This window comes from Calidris pugnax, unplaced genomic scaffold (assembly GCF_001431845.1).
Source record: "Calidris pugnax isolate Ruff unplaced genomic scaffold, ASM143184v1 scaffold463, whole genome shotgun sequence".
Lineage (NCBI taxonomy): Eukaryota > Metazoa > Chordata > Aves > Charadriiformes > Scolopacidae > Calidris > Calidris pugnax.
In genome coordinates, this window is record NW_015091252.1 from 246826 (window position 1) to 267785 (window position 20960).

Sequence of the window (20960 nt, forward strand, 5' to 3'; positions counted from 1 at the left end):
GAAAATTGGAGCGTAACAGGCAGCAAGAAGGAAATTTGGTGCCTTTTCATTTTCAGCATTAAAAAAACCCATCGGCAAAACTGAGCAGTCTGAGTGTAAGCCTCGGGACTGATCGCCCTGACAGAAATACAGGGGTCAGTCGTGTGAGGTTGAGGATGAGTTGGCTTGAAATTTTCCTTTCCCCTCTGTTAAAAACAGGTGTAGGAGGAATTTTACTCACTTCCCTTTTCACAGAATCACAGAATGCTATGGGGTTGGAAGGGACCTCTGGAGATCATCCAGGCCAACCCCCTGCCAGAGCAGGTCCACCCAGAGCAGGTCCCACAGGAACGTGTCCAGGAGGGTTTGAATGTCTCCAGAGAAGGAGACTCCACCACCTCCCTGGGCAGCCTCTGCCAGGGCTCTGCCACCCTCACAGCAAAGAAGTTCCTCTTCACGTTTAGGTGGAACTTCTTATGTTCAAGTTTGTGCCCATTTCCTCTTGTCCTGTCCCTGGGCACCACTGAAAAAAGCCTGGCCCCATCCTCCTGACACCCACCCTTGAAGTATTTATAGGCGTTGATCAGATCCCCCCTCAGTCTTCTCTTCTCCAGACTAAAAAGACCCAAGTCCCTCAGCCTTTCCTCATCAGAGAGATGTTCTAGTCCCCTCATCATCTCTGTAGCCTCTGCTGTGCCCTCTCCAGCAGTTCCCTGTCCTTCTGCAACTGGGGGGCTCAGAACCGGACCCAGAGGAACTGGATCCCAGAGGATCCTTCAGGCTGCAGGCAGCACTGCTGGCCATGCATCTCCGAAACTGAACCAAGGTGGGACGTTGTCCATCTCCTCCATAGTTGCTTGGTCGCACCAGAGGCTCTCAAAAGCATTTATGAAGATGGGGACTCTGGATGTGTTTTAATGACTATGTAATGGCTGAGTGTTGAGGTGCCTTGTTCCAGGGACTGCAATTTCAGATTTCCTATCACAAATGCATTAATTCTCTTGCTTTGGCTGGTGTTTTTTGGCTGCCACCAGCCTATTCTTGGTGGCCATCAAGCCTGATCCCGTGGTTTAGGCTGCATTTCTTTCCCCTCCCCTTTCAGTGGAGTGCACTGAATCTGATGTCCACGTCTCCTGTATAGCATTTCCCAGGATTTGGACCTTTGGGTGCATGGGGAGCACTGGTCTGTCATACTGGAAGATGGGAGGATGCGGCTGGTTTCCATTCTGAGTCTCCAGCAGGCACGTGCTGGTGGAGCGGGGATGCTGCGGGGCGCAGAGACTGATGCTCCTGTTTCTCTTTTCTCTTTCCCCAGAGATCATCGACGACCTCACGAACCTGGTGGAAAACACAGATGACAGACTTCGCAACCAGACGCGGCACGTGAAGATGGTGGACAAGAAATCAACATCCTGCGGTAGGAAACAGCTCGAGCACGAATCCTGTGCTGTTATTAAACGATGAGGAGGTAGCTTAGTGCTCAGAGGCTGCGTGCAATGCGCTCCCCCCGAGGCCAGATTCTTTTAAAAGTTAAAAAAAAAAAAAAAACTCTCCAAACTTCTTCAGCTGCTGTTGCAGGTTGGACTCACGGTGTGTGTCGATACAGTTAATTTCCTTGAGCCATTTGACTCCGGTGTTGCACAATATTCTGATTGGAAATTGCAGAACTGTCTGAAATTAGAGCAGTGCGTGTTAATTAGCTTTAAAAAAACTTGCGAGCTACCAGCTCCCACAAACCAGTCCCAGCAGGGAGCGATGCCACGGGGACATTTCTGGTGGTGTCCTGCAGGAACGTGTTCTCAGCCAGCTGGTGGCCTGCCAGATGTGAAATCTTTGTGGGGACTCTTCTGGCTTTGTGCAAGGGGGTAAAGCTCAGTTTGTCTGCCTTCCCGTGCAGCCAAGGAGAGGTTTTAGATCTCAGGCACCAAGGTTTTCCCTCTATGGGGTGAAGAGCTGGGGGTTTGAGAGCGATGTGGGGCCAGGTTGGACAGGGCTTTGAGCAACCTGGTCTGGTGGGAGATGTCCCTGCCCAGGGCAGGGGGGTTGGAACTGGATGATCTTTAAGGTCCCTTCCAACCCAAACCATTCTATGATGCTGTGGGAGGATGCTGTGGGTGGTGGCAGAAAATATATTGGGAGGATGAGTGGCTGGGGATGAGGTCTATGGGGAGGTGGTGGCAGTGAGACACTTCTGGAAGTAGAATGTCCAGTTCTGGTGCCCATGGTACATTTTTTCCATAGTGGGAAACTCAAAATCCTAACAAGAATAATTTATGCTCTGTAGGAATTTGACTTATAGGCAGAAGCTAAAGAAATCTTGGTGTATGTAGTTTCATAAAGAGAAAGTCAAGAGCTGAACCGATGGTTTTTATCGGAGTCAGGTTGATGGTTGGACTAGATGATCTTAAATGTCCCTTCCAACCTGGGCAATTCTATGACTTGGTCATGGATCCATTTCTGGCTGGTGGGGAACTCTTTGTAGAGCAATGATCTAGCAGCAGAAGCGGGTGATCTCAGATGGCAATGAAATACTTTTCAAGCACTGAGGATGTATTTCAAGGATTTCTTTAGTTCTCCATCAGGGGCAATTTTTTGAAAATCTGATGAAAATCTGTGGCTTCTTCTGGAGAGCAAAGTTGACTTTTCAGAGGCGTTTGTCTCCAATTTCTCTCATACCAACTACAGGTAAAATCAGAGATGTGACTGCAGAGTTGGGCACTGGCTTTTTTATTTGAGGTCTTTAGTGTTGACACAAGATGAATTTAAGCTAAAAATAATTGCGCCTGAATGATGCTGAGTGCCCCTGTGTGCCTCTGGAGTCTTCCCTGAGGTTCTGAGGTTTCTGAGGAGCACAGGGAAGCACCATGGGGCAGGGAATCCCACTTCCCAGACACCTTCCCCCTCCCTAGGTGTTTCTCCCCCTTTTTAGGTTCCTCATGCACCCCCGGACGGTGTTGCTGGATAACGAGCCTGTCTCTTTAACACTGCAGCCCATACTGGCTGCACTGGGGAATGTGAGAGGAGGAGGAGGAGGAGGATGGGAGAGGGGAAGGCTGGGAGGCTCCTGGGCTGGATTCCTTGGGGGTGACCTCTCTCACCCTTTCCACATTGAAAAACATGTTTCTGCTGCCTCTCAGTGCCCGGTGCCTGGTCCCTCTGCTCCAATAGGGTTTCCTGTGTTTGCATAACAATTTGGGCATATGTAAACATGGTATTGCCTCAGATAACTGGTTTGCTCTGCCTGAGCAGGGCTTTTAGAACAATAATGCTGGGAGCCACAGGCTGTAATGGCATTCTTCCCGTCCCTTTGCCACCCTTACCCCTGGCGCTGGAAGTGAGCTCCTGTATTAAGATCAGAAGAACCCTCTGCGTGCGTAGAACAAAGCCAAGCAGTGGGAAAACTGGCACCTGCCAGGTCATTTCCCCATTTAAATTGATTAAACTCTTTGGTAACTCTTTGGTTTGGGTGCTGTTACTTTGGATTTCAATGGGGGTGAAGTGCTCGCTCTCCCCCCTTGCCCACCCCTCTGTTCCCCGGGATGCAGACCTTTGCTTGGATCCAGCCTCCGTGTTCCAGCGCGTGCCTGTTCCTGGGTTTTTTGCCTCCTTTTTGAAATCCTAATGTCTTTTTATTTCCCCCGACGAGTGCCTGCACTGGAGCCACTGGCTGTGGATGCAAGCGGAGCAGCCTGGCGTGAATAGTGGAATAATCACCCTTTTACGAGCAGGAATGTAACGCAGAACTGGGTGGGTCTTTGTTAGCAGCCAGTATAATAATAAAATCAAAGTATTGCTGATGAAATCCAACTTTAATCAATATTTCAACGTCTCGCTCTCATGCAAATGTTGTTTTGAGCTTTGGAGGTGGTTTAACACCACGGCTGTTGGTGCCACCGGCTGGGCACCGAGGCGCTGGGGACAGCAGCCCCTCCAGCTCTGTCCTGGCAGAAACCTTCAGGTTGTTTTGGGTGGGTTGTTTCATTTGCGGTTTATTTTTGGTGCCGTTTCTCTGGCTGACTCAGGAGCTGTTGACAATCCCATCCCTCGCTCCTGCCCAACCAGGGCTGCCCTGCTCAGAGCCTGTGGCCCTTGGTGGCCCCGGGCAGCCCTGCACTGGTGGCAGCGGGAACTCCCAGGGACTGCAGGGGAAGAAAAATCCTGGGATATACTGGAGTCTGCTGTGTTTGTGAAATTATTGTTGAAAATCATCAGTCCTCTGCGGGGAAGCGTTTGCACGCTGTTTGGCATTGCTGTATTGTTTTTCAGTGTGTGCTGGACGTAGAATCACAGAATGGTTTGGGTTGGAAGGGACCTTAAAGCCCCCCCAGTGCCACCCCCTGTCCCGAGCAGGGACACCTCCCACCACACCACGTTGCTCCAAGCCCCCTCCACCCTGCCCTTGAACCCCTCCAGGGATGGGGCAGCCACAGTTTCTCTGGGCAACCTGGGCCAGGCTCTCACCACCCTCACACCAAACAAGTTCTTTCTGAGATCTCAACTAAATCTCCCCTCTTTCAGATTAATTGCCATTCCCCCTCATCCTCTAGCTCCCCTCCCTGATCCAGAGTCCCTCCCCATCTCTCCTGGAGCCCCTTGAGGGACTGGAAGGGGCTCTGAGGTCTCCCTGGAGCCTTCTCTTCTCCAGGCTGAGCCCCCCCAACTCTCTCAGCCTGTCCTCACAGCAGAGGGGCTCCAGCCCTTGGAGCATCTTCATGGCTTCCTCTGGACCCGTTCCAACAGGTCCCTGTCCTTCCAGGCATTTAGGAAGGAAGATATATATATACATATATATATCTATATTTTAAATTTCAGAAATTCACATTGAGCTTTGACCAAAATGTGCACACAAATCATTACTCACATGTAAAGCTGCCTTTAACCAGATTTGCTGCAGGAACATCTGTGTGCACAATCCTGACTTCTCAGTTTTCCTCCTGGTTCTTTTGGGTTGGTCCCCACTCTCTCCCAGTTCTCTCCCAGTTTCCATACCTTTAGGGTGAGGTTTATATGTGCAGAGTAACACTCAGTAACCATTTCTCAAGAACTTCTTTATTAGAAATGTTAACCCTCAGAATATCCTCTTGAGAACTGCATTTACAAATAAGCATAGAAACGAAAGTGTAATTAAGGTTGAGATGCTGAGGGGGTGGGGGGGGGCAATGACACATGAATTTGCCCCAAACCAACTCTTGAGCTGCAACAACCTGATGAAGTGGCAAATGCCACAACACCTTAATGACAGAATACTCGGGATTCCTGCAGTATTTTCAGTTTTCCTGGGTCGGGATGACCTGGCTGGGATCCCACCCAGTCCAATTCCAATCGGCAAAAATTCCCACATTTTCTAAAACTCTTCAAAATGCCCAATTTTGAAAAAAATAGACATTCTTTAAAGGCAAACGACTGTCCTGAAATGAGTAGTACTGTCAGACTCTCAGCACTTCTGTTGTTTGGGTTCATGGTGTGGCTCCCGTGGGGTTTTCCATCCTCTCTTGCCCCGAGGGGGCTCCAGTGTCAGCTCATCCTTAGTGTCCCTGACACCCATCCTGAGAGTCTCCTGGTCCCCAGCCTTTGGCATCTCGGGCAATTCTGAGTAAGTAGGTGCAGGTTTGGGGTGGGGGATCCCAAAACAGGGCGGCTCAGCCCGATATGCAGTTCTGTGGGTTGGGTTTATTTCTCTCCATCATCAGGCTCAAGCATTTTAGGACTAGGCTGGAGTCTGCAAAGAGCCTGTGGGTCTTTCTCCCGGCCCATGGGTCGCAGTTGGCCTTGTCACAGAGGAGAAAGTCTCTCGTTTACCTGGATGGTGCTTTTTGGTGACTTTCCCCCATCCTTGAGCTGTGTAGATTATTTGTTGTTGTTTCTTTTTCACCTAAAGCCGCAAGTAGGCAGCTCCTTGCAGAGGGGATGGTTAAACCAGGCTGTGTTTGTGGTAAGAGCATCCTGAAGTGTTTGTGCCCGAAGGAGATGCGGGGATTTTAGTAACCCAGGACACAGCTGGGAGCCTAATTATCCTAATTATCCCATGCGACCTATGCAGAGGCAGTGGCAGCCAAGCTATGCAATGGATGGAGTCAGAAATGTTCCTAAGGTCCTGCTCAAGCAGACCAGGAATTGGGGAGGGGATCTGGGGGATCGGTGTGGTCCTGCTCCTCATCCTGCCCAAATCACTCTTTTTGGTGGCCCACTCTTTGGTGGAGAAAGGCTGGTTTCCTGGGGAAGCAACACAAAAGATTATGACTTTTTCTTAGTGAAAACGAGCCAAAAAGAGCAAACTTTCCTTCCTGACAGATTTATCCATCCAGCATCAGGGAAGCAGACCGTGTCTTTGCAGTTATCTCTGTCCTCACCCCTCTAAGCTTCCAGATAGAGGAGGCAAACGAGAAGCACCCACCCAGTGTTCCCTGCTGGGCTGGTGGCTGTGTCCTGTAAAATAATACACAATTGTGAAGTGCCAGCCGAGCCTGAGCAATTTTTTTTTCCCTGTCTTTCGTTTTCTCCTGTTCCACAAGATGGCATTGCAATCTAATCCCCTCCCTCTGGCCCCAGGTGGATGCTCTCATCTCCCCTTTGCCTTCTGACGGAGGGGTTTGGAGAAAAAAGTTAGTCGGTACCAAGTAGGGGTCTTTTTTTATCTTAACAAATCGCCAAAATACCTGAATTTAAGACAGAGCTTTGCCAAACCTATTAATTGGAGTTTTAGGAAGGTTTCATTTGTTTTAAAACAGAGTAGCTTGGATAATACAAGTTTTCCTCTAGAAAATAATGATTCACGCAGGCAGGGGACTTCTTCTGCCAGATCCTGCGATCTCCCCCTTCTAAGTTACGGTTATTTTTGCCGTGAATTTAATGGGTTTTCTAAATCCTGGATGGCAGTTGCTCAGGTTTGTTCCTCTGACATAAGGCTGGGTGTTTAGATGAGCAAGTCCCCATCCATGGGTTTTTTTTCTCGGCGGAGCGGAGAAGCTGGTGTAGTTGCCATGAAATCAGCCTTTCCTGCAACCCGACCCCGGGGGCAGTGACACCCCTGTTCCTCCCCGGGAGGAGCAACCTGCTTCTACAGCATGACTTTTCTTGGCCTGGCAACTTAGATATTTTCCTGATTTTTTTTTTTTTTATTATTATTATTATGATGATTTTCCCTCCTTTAGTTTCTTCCATTGTAAGCGATTACACGTTGAGAAGTTTGTTCTGAGCTGTTACTCCAGCTTCGGAAAGAAATTTTAGCGGGAGAACGATGGATGTGTTGGTTGAATTGGGCTTGTTGCTGCTGTTTTCACTGGTCGTCGGTGGCTGAAATGCATCCCTGGACTCAAGCAGCCCAGGGAGGTGGCCGAGGGGTTGAACAGGAGGTGCAGTTTCATCTGGGCTTTCCAGTCTCCCCATTCCCTTCCCCACAACCTGCTGGGGAATACCAGGAGATCTTGCTGCAGGATTTAGCTTTCCACCAGTCTTGCTGCCTCCTGCACCACCCTCCTTTGGGCTGTAGTTCTCCTCTGAGCTCCCCAAAGTGGTTTTTTCCTCCCACAGAGCTGGTTTTCCATCACCAGGTGAGGTGCAGCCGGGAGAAGCAGGGATCTGCCACCACTGAGCCTGCATTCGGGAGGAAGCAATGGGTTTGCAGCCCCCAGCGACCCTCCTCTTCCTCCCACCTTGCCCCTCTGACTTCTGAACCCGCTGCCTCATTGAAGCTGAAATTAGCCAAAGAGAGGGGTTGCAAAGATAAGAAGTTACTACAAGCTTACTCGGCATCTATCCTCATTAGAGAGACCCAATTAAGGGCCCCGTTGGGGGGGGGGGAAGGCAGGGTGAGCTCAAGTCTCATTAAACACCAGAGAAGCCTCAAAGCAGATTAGTTGAGGGACGTAGAGGGAAATGTGGCTCCATTAATTATATTAATAGAACAACTTTTAAATGAACTGGTCCAGTAATTTTGGTGTGTTGCTAATCCCAAATTCCTGGTTCGTTTGTTGTCTCCCCAGAACAGGAGAGACTTTTCCTGGGCTTCGTTTAGCTCTGAGCCCCCCGGGAGCAGGTGAGGAGCTCCCGGGATGTCCAACTGTGTGAAGAAGCATCCCAAAGGATGCTTTCTGATTCAGCAAGTGCACTCAGACAGTCAGGCACGGTGCTGGGACAATGACTTTGCTGGTGGGGTGTCCCCAGCAGCCTGCTCCTGGCTCTCCCCGTGACTTTGTACCCCCCCAGCTCGTGGCCTCTCCGAGCCACCTCCTCCCATGTGCTGGATTCAGAGCTCGAGTGTTTGGCTTCAAATTGCTTATGCTGAGGCATTGAAATGGATTCAACGGATGGCAGAGGATGGACCTAAGCAGTCATAAACGGTATTTTATTTATTTTTTTTATTTTAAAAAAGCTGCTTTGGGGCTGCTTTCTGAATTTCTTCCCAGGTGAGGAGCGTGGTGGTTACTGGTGGTGTCTGCCCCATGTGTGTTTAGCAGGAAGGGACAGGAAGAGCCTTCTGGGTCATAGGATCCCTTCAAGATAAATTTCTGAGAACAAGCTTGTTTTTTCCCCCCCATTACTCCTATTGGAAGGCTGCAATGGTCATAAACTTATTGCCAGCCTGGGCTTGTCAGGGACACTTCATTTTGCCCACGTGCAACCCTTGTTCTGGTCTCTTGAATAGTTCTTTCCCCCTTTTTATTTTACTCCCCGAGATGCGTGTGGCTGAGACTTCACCCAGCGTTCCCTCCCAGCTTTTGTTTTGTGGGGATGAACAAGCATCTTTACATTTTGATCTCCTAAATTAATCTCTCTCTTTCCTGATAAGCCCTTTTTTATGCTTCTTCCAAACTTTTTGAGTTTTTAACCATGAGAACTGACCACAACATCCCCGGAGTCTTCCCATGATGGCTTTTCCACCAGCTCTAGCACTTTTCTGGCTGCTGGAAATATTTCAGTTACAGCCTGTCGGTGCCTTGGTGAGTTCTGGTTTGAGCTGTTTGTTTGGGCCTTTCTCACTCTTGAACATTTTCCACCTGGAGTTCATTTTCTTTCTGACTCGTAGCAAAAAAGCTATTGTTTGTCCCAAGTGTGTGGCTTCCTCTTTCATCCCATTGAATTTCAGCCTTCCTCCATTCATCCTCACAGTTACCCGGTTTTTTCCTACGTGCTGTCCCAGCTTTCCTCTCTGCCGATACTCCTTTCCAACTTTGTGTCATCAGCAAATTTCATTAGCACGCTTACTTTTTGTGCCAAGGTCATTAATAAAAATATTTAATAAGATCAGCCTCCTGACCATTCCTTGAGGAGCTCCGCTGGTGACCTCCCTCCATTCGGATCCTTCTTTCAACGCTGCTTTGCCTTTCACTGATTTCCTGGCCTTACAGTTCTGCTAATCCCCGTCTTTCTCATTTAATAATTTCCCACGTGGCACTGTATCACGTGCTTTGCTGAAGCCTGCGTGGATGGGATCTATCGTGGTGCCTTTGTCTAGAAAATTCATTATCTTATTGGCCTAACCTGATTAGCTCCGTTGGATCTGATTGCCCTTCCCGTTGTTTTCTACCCTGTTTACCATTTAGTTTGATGCTCTAATTAGGCTTTCTTCAGCTGGCTCTAGAGCCTCTGTCCTGCTGATGGTAACGGGACAACCTTGTGGTTGCTCATGTCTCATTTTCCCTTCTATGGTGTGGTTGTGTGAAGGCTGTGGTTCCTCTCTCCTGCCGGACATGGGCTGCACATTGATCCACCTGGTTTTGGGATACGTATCCCAGCTAATGTTCAGTTTGAAGGGAAAGAGCTGGAGCTCAGTGTGCATCAGTCCTGGCTTCATTAACCACCTCGCTCCACGTAACGACAGTTCGCCCGGTGGCACCGAGACCCTGCAGAACCACTGCAGCCTTCTCCATCCTCCCACCAAGCCATGGCTTGGCACGTTCAAGCAGCTGTTAACCAGTCGGCACGACCCAGCTTGTCTGGGACTTCTGCACCTGGGCCACCTCTTCCCACGTGCCTTTTTCCAGCTGCAGTAACCCCCAGGGTATCTCGCTGGGTAGTTTTTGGAGGTAGAGACACAAGTGAAATGGTTGGCTTAAGGCTGCGGAGCAAGGGTGGTATAAAGAAGGGATGAAGGGCAGGCACAGAGTCATCGGCGTCAAATGGAGGGGGGGAAATGACTTTACTGCAATGTATTGGCTTGATGTATTGGGGGGTTGTGTTCCAAGTGGCAGTGTCGACGCACGGGCATCAAAGCTGCAGAATAATGGGCTGTTCAAGAGCTGAGCCCTAAATTTGAGGCCACCTCAAATAACGGTAGGGGGGAAAGGAGAGTGGCATTTCTGGGCCTCGCTTGCGAGATGTAAATCGGGCACGGGTTCAAGTCTGAAGCTGGGAAATGGCAAGTCGGAGCAAGGGGGGGGGAGGGGGGTGGATAGGAGTGCGAAAGGCAGTAGAACATCTTCTTAATTACATTTGCATATGCAGCTGTTCAAACAGACTGAACTTCATCAATGCTTGTTCATACCTATCGGGAGATTTAGAGCAGCTGTTGTCAACCCATGAAATGGGATTCTACAAATCTGGGGGGTAAAATAAGCCCCCGGGCACCCTGCTCACCCAAGCTGTCCGTCACTCCGAAAGGGCAAGCAATTAGTTGTATTTGAATATTGAAAAAAAAAAAAAAATGGAATTGTGTGAAATATCCAAGGGCGACTGCTTACAGCTCGGTTTCCAAGGATACATGTTGCAGAATTAAATCATTAATTTATATTTCTGAAAATGGTGCTGAAATGTGTTAATTTGTACATTACCAAAGAGGCTGAAACTCGTCTCCTTCTGCCTTTTCTTTCCTAACATGCTCAATGACAAAATAATTGCTCTGCCCGGTCTGGAGTTGAAATACAACGGTGTTCTGGCTTGGGGAATTCGTGCCCCGTTAAGACTAAATTAGGGGTGTGGGAGAATTATCTCTGTTAACTGTTTGTGTTGATTCTTTAAGAGTTTGAAAATTCTGCCTTAATCCTTAGCTCCCAAATACCCAAACCGTTTCTAGCCTCTCTTGGTCTTGTTCCCCTAGATCCCCCCGCAGGGAAGGATGCTGTGCAGAGCCCAGCGCTGCTGCAGACACATTCCCGGGGCAGAGAGAGGGTCCGGCATCTGGAATTCTGCTTCACAGGCCCCGGGCACTTGAGGGACACAACAATACGTGGAGGATGTGGTCAATGGAGAAATGAGTTTGCTATGGACCAAGTGGTTATGTTGTCTCTTCGGGGCTTTCTGGGATGCATAGAGGATGTTGATCCCACCAGAAATTGGGGATATAAATCAACAGGGGCTGTGATCTCCAATCTTTCTTGTTTTGCAAAAATACAGTAGGATTCCTGCAATTGTGCTAATGCTGGTGGGGGAAAACTGTCCCTGGGCAAACGGGAAGAGCAGTGAGAAAGCCCTGCCCTTGAGGGGGGAGTCAGGTCTGATGGGGGATGGCCAAAGTCTGTGGTGGTATTTAAAAAAAAAAAAAAAAGAATTTAGTTAAGGTGGAAATCAAATATGTTCATGCAGCGTTTGTTTTGAAGCATTGAAATGGCAGGAGTTGTGCTTCCAGCAGGAGGTGTTAATTAAACCATGTGGCACATCTGGGATCGGGGGTTTCTCATTGGGAAAGCAGATGGGAGCCGTGCGCTGGGTGATGGGACGTGGGACCTGGCCAGCGTGTGCCCAGCGCCGTGGTGGCTGCTGCTGGAACCAGCTCAGCTCATCCTCTGGGGGCTGTGGGGCTTGGGTGGGAAAAGCCCCAGGCAGGTTTTTGGGCAGAAATCCCAGGTGGGTATTTTTGGGCAGAAATCGTCCTGCTGCCTGTCCCCAAGCAGGACCCTGCACTCATGTCCCCGGGGTGAGCAGCAGATGGAGTTTTCCACAGGAATGACTTGCTGTGGGATGCCCAGCCCCAGCACAGAGGAAGGCAGTGGTTTAAATGGGACCATCCCCTTGGACACCTACCCCCTGGCAGAGGGCGAGGTGCAGACAGAAGGAGCACCCGTAGCCACCAGACCTCCTTCTGGGACTCCAGGGGAGAAGCTTCTTAACTGCCTTCAGTTCTCAGAAGGTTGTACAGCAGTTTCACGGCTGGGAATGATGAGTTGGGTTGGACTCATTGCCAAAGGGCATGTGCAAGAGCATGTGCTGCTTCCAGAAGGAGCTTCACCACCCTCCTTGTGGTGGAACATGCAGTTTGCTTCTACTGTGAAGTAGGGTTTTAAGTCATAAGCTTAATAAACCAGCCTCAGTTTTAAAACTGAATTTCAATGTAGTTTTTGCAGATGATGGGCCATGACTTCGGCATGGCTCTGATGCTGACTTGAAGGTGTGAACGTTGCCTTCAAGGTATCTCCAGGGTGGGCCAGCTGTCTGCTTGCCCCAGGCTTCAGGTGGGTGTTGGTGCTGGATGTCACACAGAGGTGACACACACAGGGCTGACGTTGATGCTGTCGTACCAGTGTTGGATCTAGAGTTTGCAGTGACTTCTAAAGCCCTGCGGTGAAAGCCGAGATGCGTCACCAGAGCGTCACATGTGTCTGCAAACCAAGTTGGACGTTGATGGCCCAAGCACTTTCTGTGCACAGCAGCAAAGTGGGATTCCCTGTTTTGATATAAAACCTCTCTGCTTTGGAAATCGTTTTTCCCTTTGGGGTGGATGGAGGGAAGGGGTTTGTTTCTGCTGCCGGAGGATCAGCTTGTGCGAGTGCCTTTGCTGTGGAATTCCAGGGAGTGCTGGGATTTGCGGACGAGTTGCAGGTGTGAGGCTGTGCCTCGCGTGGCTTTTGATGCATTATGGTTGTCTTGTACCACATCCCCAGTTGGACTGCAACACGCAGCAGCTACTGTGTAATACTTATCTTCTATATATATAAAAAATGCACCAGAACATTGCCTTTTTGGCAAGGAAATTGGTATCACCAGCTCTGTTTCAGTGGAAACTTCACTTTCCAAGCCACGCTTTCTAAAACCGTCTGGTTATTACATGGATCTGTGAGATGCGTTGGGAGATGTTGTAAAACTTGCCTCTAATTTGCAGCAGTAGCCTTTTGCAGGAGGTGCTGTGGGCTGGCAAATCGCCTTTAATTTTCATCCCTGGGTCGTTGTCTGCCTGTTAATTTAATTACATTTATCACAGTAGTTGGAGATGAGCTGAGAAGGGAGCGAGGTGTTCCCAGCGCTCTCCTTCCCAGCCCTCCTTTGAAGACTCCTCTATAAACATTTTCCCCTTGATGCTTTCTTTTGTCAGAAGCGTGAAAGAATACTCTTATTTTAAACTTCTTTCTACTTCCATAGATGGACAGTTTTATACGATACAGCCAGTGCCTGCTGTGATTTTTATGGCCTATAGTTTTCTGAGCAAATGGTTTTGCTCACAAGTTGGCGAGGCTAAAATGACCTTCTCTTGTTCATTAACTGTCTGTTGAAAAAATATGCGTGTGGTGGTAGTTATAGAGCCTTGATTGGGGTTATTTTAGGTGGTGTGGGGAGGTCTGTTCCTTTCCTTCCCTCCTCATTATTGAGCAGAAGCGACTGCTTAGGGCCTGGTTTATTTACCTAATAAACTGCCTCTTGTATCGTCTAGGAAATGCTCACATTTTTCAGCCAAGAAATCCTAGTAACAGGCAAACAGAGGTCTAGCAGTCAGGTCTGGGGAAACAACAAAATGAAGGTCAGCTAATATTGCTGTTATTCTCTTTCCCGGTGGCCATGACAGCAGGGGTGGTTTATTTGAAGATCCCAGACTCGGAGTCATTGCTCGCATTGTTGGTCCCCCGAGCATTACAGGCTGTGCCAACACTCGGGGATATTAATGTATTCTACAGATCAGTGAATGAAGAATTCCTCCGCACTCCTTTCTTCTTTTTTTTTTTAAAAAAAAAGAAAAAGGAAAAAAAAAATCCTCTTCTCTCCCCTTCCCCCCTTTTTGTTTGCCGTGGCTTTGTCTGGGGGGATGTTGCTGGGCATTTCTAATGAGAAGAAGAAGAATTGGGGCGATGGGGGCCGGGGCAGTGGGGCCGGTTCCCCACTCCCAGTCCCTGCCAACCAGGTGGGTTGGCAGCCCTCGCATTGGTGGGGTTTGGGCAGGCAAATATCTAAGGAGAGGAGAACCAAAAAAGGCACGTTTTGGACACGTAAAGCTCATTGATTTGCTTCCTCCAAGGAGAAAATCCTGCCCCAGTGGTTCTTTAGTATTCAAACCAGCGCCGGGGCTGCAGCCATCGCCCAGCCCACCCCCAGCAGCTGCTCCGAGGCACGAAATTAAAGCAATTCCTGCTCCCGGTGACTTACTGCCGGGGGAATAATTGGGTTCTGTTTGGGAGGAACATAGAGCAACCCGGCCCCGACAATGGAAAAAGTACGGGTTTGGTGGGACGGAGTCGCGGAGACTTTTGGGGGGTTCAGTGGGAATTAAATCTGGTTTCATGAAGGGACAATTATCTAAGAATAATGCAATAGATCAGGGAAAGGGCGTCTGAGCAGGGTTTTTTTAATATATTCTCATTCCCTAGCAGGAATTGTACTTATATATATTTTTTTAAATATATTCTTTGATCCCTCATGGAAATGTTAATGAGACGAAAACTCCTAAAGAGCTCTCCAGACGCTGCCCTGCCTCGGAGAAGGGGCGGACTGAACCGCGGACCCTCGGGAGGGCTCCTGACACACAAGCGGTGCCTTTGTTTCCTCCTCTCCCACCCAGCACTGCCTCTGGAACCGCAGGGGAGACGAGAGGAGGCTGAAGAGGCCGGGAGGAAGGCCCCGTGTCCCCCCATTTACAAGAGAGAACTCGCCGGCCGGCTCTTAGGCCGCGGTTTGACAGGCCGGGCCCGGCCTGCGTTTGAAGTCCTGGGCTGAGGGTTCTCCAAGGATGTAAGTGGGATGCTTTTAGGCCGTCTTTCACTCCCGACTTAATTAATTAAGAAACCGGCAGGCTTTGTCTGGAGGGGGCCCGTTGCCGTGTGAGGCCCTGGCCTCCCCCGTGAAGGGGCCGGCGGGGGGACAGGCCTGCGCTGCCTTTGTGCCGTGGTGCCGAGCTGCAGGGAGAAGCCCCCGTGAGGCCGGCGGTGCCAGGGGCCATCACTCTCCGACAGCCCCAGAGCCCACCGACCTGCTCCGGATGGGAAGGAAAAATAACCCCCGGGGGGTAGGAAGGGTTCTGTGTGTCCTACAGCATCCTTCGTCAACCCTAACGGAGGGGCAGAGGTTATGCCAGAAAAAGGGCAGACACTATTAAGAGGCCGATGCCTGTGTCTGTATTTACACAGGGAGGAATATTATCTTTGAAATTTCATGGGTTGGCCAGGTGATTAGTTGTTGGCCTCATGGCCTGATGAGGGTGACGCTAATGGCCTTGAAAATCACCTAAAAGAATAAAAATTGCCCAAAGTACCAGCCTTGTTTTCAAGTTTCTGGTATAGGGAATGTGCCATCAGCCGTTGCCATCAGCACCCTGTTTGCCCAGAGCAGTTGCAAATAAACGCCGCAGTCCTTTGTATTATTTATCTTCTTCAGATTTCTTGGTGGTGATGATCAATACTGATTTGATCTCCCTTTGGCTGGCAGCCAGAGAGGAGACTTTAATGCTGGCACAGACCAGAGCTGACTGGAGTCAAATCAGTGTCTCTCCACCAACAAAGTCAGCTCAAAAGTTCAAAAATGAGGAGCCAAAATATCCCCACCTGAGACACAAAACACAGGACTACTAGAATTAAGGTTTTTATAGTGTTTGCACTTTTGCGAGGCTTAACAAGTGTCTAGTGAGGTGTTTATTCCACTCCAGTTGGAGGTGTGTCTCCAAGCCCTGTGGTTAATTGGGTCTGCAGGCTCTACAGCCATCAGCTCCTGAAGACGCGGCATGGCCTTTGGGCCCAGCCCGGTGGCCAGGTACTCTTGGTGTGGTGGCTGAAGGTGGTATGGATCTGGAGAAGCCTCATGTCTCTTGGATCCAAAACTGAAATACTTTGTCTTCATCATGTTGCTCTGTTGCTTTTTCGGAAGAGTGGACGTTAACCCAAGGAGAAGCCTTGGTACCAGTTTGGGATGGGAGAAGCAGAAGATGGTCAGGCTCTCTGGAGGTAGAGCCTGGACAGTAGTTTGTGATGGATGTTGAAACTAAGGAGCTTTTCACACATGTTGGAGAGTGCCCAAGGTAGGCTCAGGGCTCAGCAGAGGGAGTTGGAGATGACAACTTGGGAACTGTGACCTGGAGGTGACGGATGAGCCAGAGTAGAATGGGGACAGCGTTCACCTATCAGTGATCCCTGTAAACTTGTTTTAATTCCTCAGCTGAACAGTTCCAGCTTTGTGGCTGTAATTCAGACGTGATGCACATTGTGTGAAGTGGTGCCCCAAGTGTAGGTAGTAACTAACAGTTTTCTCTTGCCCCAATTCTCTGGGCTTCAGCATCGTTTATAGTGATTTAGTTGGTACCTTATACTGATATTTGTACCTTTGCCAGTTTGCTTTGTCACTTGCTTCTGGTTGCCCATGAGAAAAGATGAGTATTTCATACAATACGAAGCCATAACATGAGTGTTAGGTTTTTAACATAATATGCATTTTTGTGTAACTCTCCCAAATCTCCCAAGTTCAAGGAATCTGGAACGTATAAACTCTCCAGAACCAAAGAGATTCCCAGGTTTATTGCTTCTCCCTGCGCTTGGTGATTTTATTGAGCACTGTAAGATTTCCAGCTCCTGCAGGGTTGGGTGTTTTTTTACTACTGCAGTGTTTATAGCGTCTTGGGGATCCCAGCAGACGTTTTGTATTGAGCTCTACAACATCAGCGAGGCGACAGTACTGCTAAAAAGTTTTGGAAAAGCACCTTCTTAGTTCCAAAGTGACTCATTCCTGCTAGAGAATCAGCAAATGTTTTTCTGGCATTTAAATAAAATGCAAAATTATTAATTTCCCACCTTGATATTGAATTAAAGACTCAAAAACGAGGGGAAAAAAAGCCCCATGTTTAGGCCTTCTACAAAAACACAATTGGTGCCAAATGATTCATGCTGAATATTTTACGGCATGCTTTCAGGGGGAATGCAGCATTATAAACAGTAACATTTCCAGTTTGCAGAGATGAGGAGATTTGATTTCTTCTCCTGAATTTTACATTCTGTGCTTTCTGATTCAGAAACACTTTATTTGGAGTGTGTGTTTTGACAAGATACTCAAATAGCTTGGGAGTTGGGTAGATGTTTGTTTAAAGCTGATCGCCGGGTTTTGTTAGAGCTTGCGGTTCGAATGGAGACTCGGTGGATTTTCAGTCTTCATGTTACACCTCAGCCCTTTGCTTTTAATTAATTAAATTTTGGTTTTGTTTAATTTCTACACATCTTTTCCAGTGTTGCTGCTTCTGCTTTACTGTTTACTTTGGTAATACCAACATTATTAATATTTCTGTTGGATGCGTGACTACTTTGCCCTGTCCTCTATTCTCCTTCCTACATCCTGAAGTGTTTTATGCTTGTTTACCATCACTTTTGGTATTTCAAAGATGCTTGTTGCTTTGGTAGCTGAATGCAATTATGTAGATGAATGTGGAATAAGTGCCATTCTTGTTACACATGTTGTGTACTTAACATTCATATCATATTTGTGTGTGCATATTAGCGGTTAATGGTCTAAAAGAGAAACTTTCCTGAAAAGGAATATCTTCAGTTGAGATCGGTCAGCCTTGCCCACCGATGAAAAGCTGTTCCTGTCCCGGGAACCTCCGCTGGGACTTCTCTGCCACTGGATTTGCTCCAGTGTGTCCACTGAGCTGCTGGAATGTGAAGCTATTCTGGAGACTATGATGTGCTCCACGCAAGGAGAGAATCACGCTTTAGGCCTTCAGATTCTGCTTGAACTAAAGAGTTGGTGAATTTGGAGGCTCGTGGGAGAGGGCTTTGCTGTGTCGCATGTTGTGCGAGCCCTTTTGAGATAAGGAAAGTTGAATTCTGGTAATTGATAAATGCATGAAACTTTGATTTTTCACTTGGGATGTCCAGGTGGCTTGGTTCTGTTGGAAAGGTGCATGTTTTATTTTGGCTGCCGGAGGAACCAAACGCTAGTGGTCCCCTTCCAAGGAAGGAAGAGTTGAGTAAAACTGCTTTTCCTTTGCTGCAGGGTAAATGAGAAAGTCAATGAGTGCTAATGGTGACCCTTTTGTGCTGCTAATTCTGGCGATAAGTGGAACTGTAAGTCATCAAAGAGCTTGGAATTGCGTATTTAGATGTTAAATAACTTGATACAGTGAGCTGGTTGTAGGCTGAGTGATGTGCAAGTGCCCAAAAGCGAGGTTTGGTGTGTCAGTGTCCATAGGTGGGCATTCAGGTATTTTTATGGGTTATGACTGAACAAGTTTTACAATGTACCAGCTCCAGTCGTCTGCTTCCTTGCTTAATTTGGCAAGGTTCATAGGGGAGCCGAGCGTGTGGTAAGGGGTAGTTTTGGCTCAGTTCTGCTCAGTGGCTGATTTTAGTGGTGGTCCAGCTCACCTGAGACACCAGCTTGGCTCTGTAACTCCGAAATAGCGGGGATGACCCCCGTCTCCTTTTAAAGTCTTCATTCAGCCTTAGTCAAGGAAGAAATGGGGCATCAGGAGGGGAGGACATGTGTTATTTCTAGGCAGGGTTCCCATCTTTGTGGCCTTGTGTGGCTGGCTCTGCCTTCCCTGTAGGGTTTGTGCTCTTCTGCCAAGGTTCTTGGAAGGCAAGCACTAAAAAAGACCTCACGGCCATAAGGGATGAAGGGAGGAACTGGGAGTAACAGTGGAGCAATTGCTGGGACGAATTGCTCTTCTTTCCTGCCAGGCCAGTGCTGGCTCCATCTGCAGTGGTTGACAGATCTTAGTAGCTCCTTCACATATGTATTGTCCTTTGTGGAACAACAACATGCTGTTGTCCCTGAGTGCCTGTGGCTTGGCTGTGTCCATGTCCTCTGTGCCTGTCTGGAGTATTGTCACTGTCAGCCTGTTCCTAGACCATCTCTGACTTTGAGGTCCTAGAGGAATTGGGGTTAAGCCATCGGATTTTGGGGATGTGGTCCAGGATTTGTCATGCTTTGGTCAGATGAGCTGTGAATTGCTGCCCAGTGCCCTGCGAGGTAACCTGTCTGTCCTGCCCAGGCTACTCTGCAGACGTGGCTCTTTGGGTGTTCCTTCTTGGTTCACTGACACAGAGGAAGGCACGTTCTCTTGATGTTTATCCACAGATGTGTGGACATGGCTGACGCTCCGGAGATTGGGGCTTCCCTACTTAGTAGAGCCTGCAAGTGGGCTCCTTTCATCGCTACTTTGCCAAGATGACTTGAACTGCCCTTTGCAGCGATGGATTACATCTTAGTCACTTCATCTGGTGGCTTGGTAAACCCAACGTTTTTCTAGGTGGTTCCCAGTGCCCCCAACACCACTGTTAGATCCTTACACTTTCCTTCTTCCTACCTATCAATGAATAACAGAATGGTTTGGGTTGGAAAGAACCTTAAAGATCATCCAGTGCCACCCCCTGCCCTGGGCAGGGACACCTCCCACCACACCAGGTTGCTTCAAGCCCCCTCCAACCTGGCCTTGAACCCCTCCAGGGATGGGGCAGCCACAGCTTCTCTGGGCAACCTTTTCCAGTTTGAAGCCATTACCCCTCCTTCTACCTCTACTTGGCCTTGTGAAAAGTCCTTCTCCAGCCTTCTTGTAGACAGTCTTCAGATATAGAAAGGGGCTTTAAGGTCTCCCCGGAGCCTTCTCTTCTCCAGGCTGAACCCCCCCAACTCTCTCAGCCTGTCCTCCCAGCAGAGGGGCTCCAGCTCTCAGAGCATCTCCATGGCCTCCTCTGGCCCCGCTCCAACAGTTCCATGTCCTTATGCTGAGGACTCCAAAGCTGGATGCAGTACCAGAGCAGAGAAGAGGATGAGAACCACCTCCCTCAACCTATCTCAAGAGCTCTCCTGCCTTTCATGGTTTTCTGAGAAGATTAGACCTTCTAATCGGGTTGATCATCTGGTTTTCTGCACTTTATGGTGGCCTCCTTTGAGACAACAGGGCATGAAATAGTTCCTTGTGGTGGAGTTTCCTTTGATCAAACTAGACTGCACTTCAGCAGTCCTCAACTACCTAACTTCTTGCATAAGAGACTTTCTCTGAGAGATATTTTTAAAGACATTTCTTTGGTAAAAATACCTCAGGTAGGAGGGAGAACTCTCAGCACACTCTCACCTTCTCGAGCGTGATGGGGTTACGCCCTTTACTTTATATAGATCAAGAAAATAGGGAATTTGTAATTCTTTAGATAATGGAGGGTTGCTGAATAACGCTGTATAGACTCGTGTTAAACTGGGAGTCTTTTCAATAGAAAATGTTATAAAGCCGTGTCTGAAGCCTCCATGGAACAGCCTCTCCCAGAACCTGCAGTACCAGCAGTGTTCCTCACACAGTGTCGTTAGTGGGGGAAAGATAATGATTGCTGCCCATTACCCAGGACTCTGGGCAGTTCATTTCCCAATTTCCCATCCGCGTGCTCCAGCAGGTCATGGGGAAGCAGATAGATGGGCATCGCCCATCCACCACCTGGACAAACTGACCCTCACTGGGGATCTCATCACCTGAACTTGCTCCTGCAGCTTCCCCATCCCTGGTGCAGCCACTGCCTCTCTCACCACAAATCTTATTTTCTTTTTTTCCCTCCTTTGGACTGTTAAAGCCTCTCGGTTCACTTGGATTTATGAAATACCCGTGACAGCTACCTGCTGCTCGCTGTCCTGTGTGCAGTCCCTGGGTGCTGCTGGCAGCGCTGCCCTCCTCCGCCCACGACCTTAAGTCTTTTTTAACGTTCCCGTTGATGATGATGATGATGCTGGTGGCATCATGGCTTCAAAAATGCTGATGCTTCTCTGGAAAAAAAAAGAGTCATCTTAGTGATGAACTGCTGACTCGCTTAAACGCTGCTGCAACTTTTTCCCTTGTAAAAGTTGAAACGTAATCTTCCTTTTTTTTTTTTTTTTTTTTT

At 48.6% G+C, this 20960-nt stretch overlaps 1 protein-coding gene across 1 annotated transcript in view; it reads left to right on the plus strand.

Moving 5' to 3' along the window:
- The window catches only part of STX8 (syntaxin 8), a gene marked incomplete at its 5' end in the record, with an annotated part of 118049 nt that overhangs the window by 75523 nt on the left and 21566 nt on the right, over positions 1-20960 (plus strand). The window contains one exon of the mRNA XM_014960120.1: positions 1295-1396. Within this exon, the coding sequence (XP_014815606.1) occupies positions 1295-1396 (102 nt within the window). The remainder of the gene's footprint in view (positions 1-1294; positions 1397-20960) is intronic.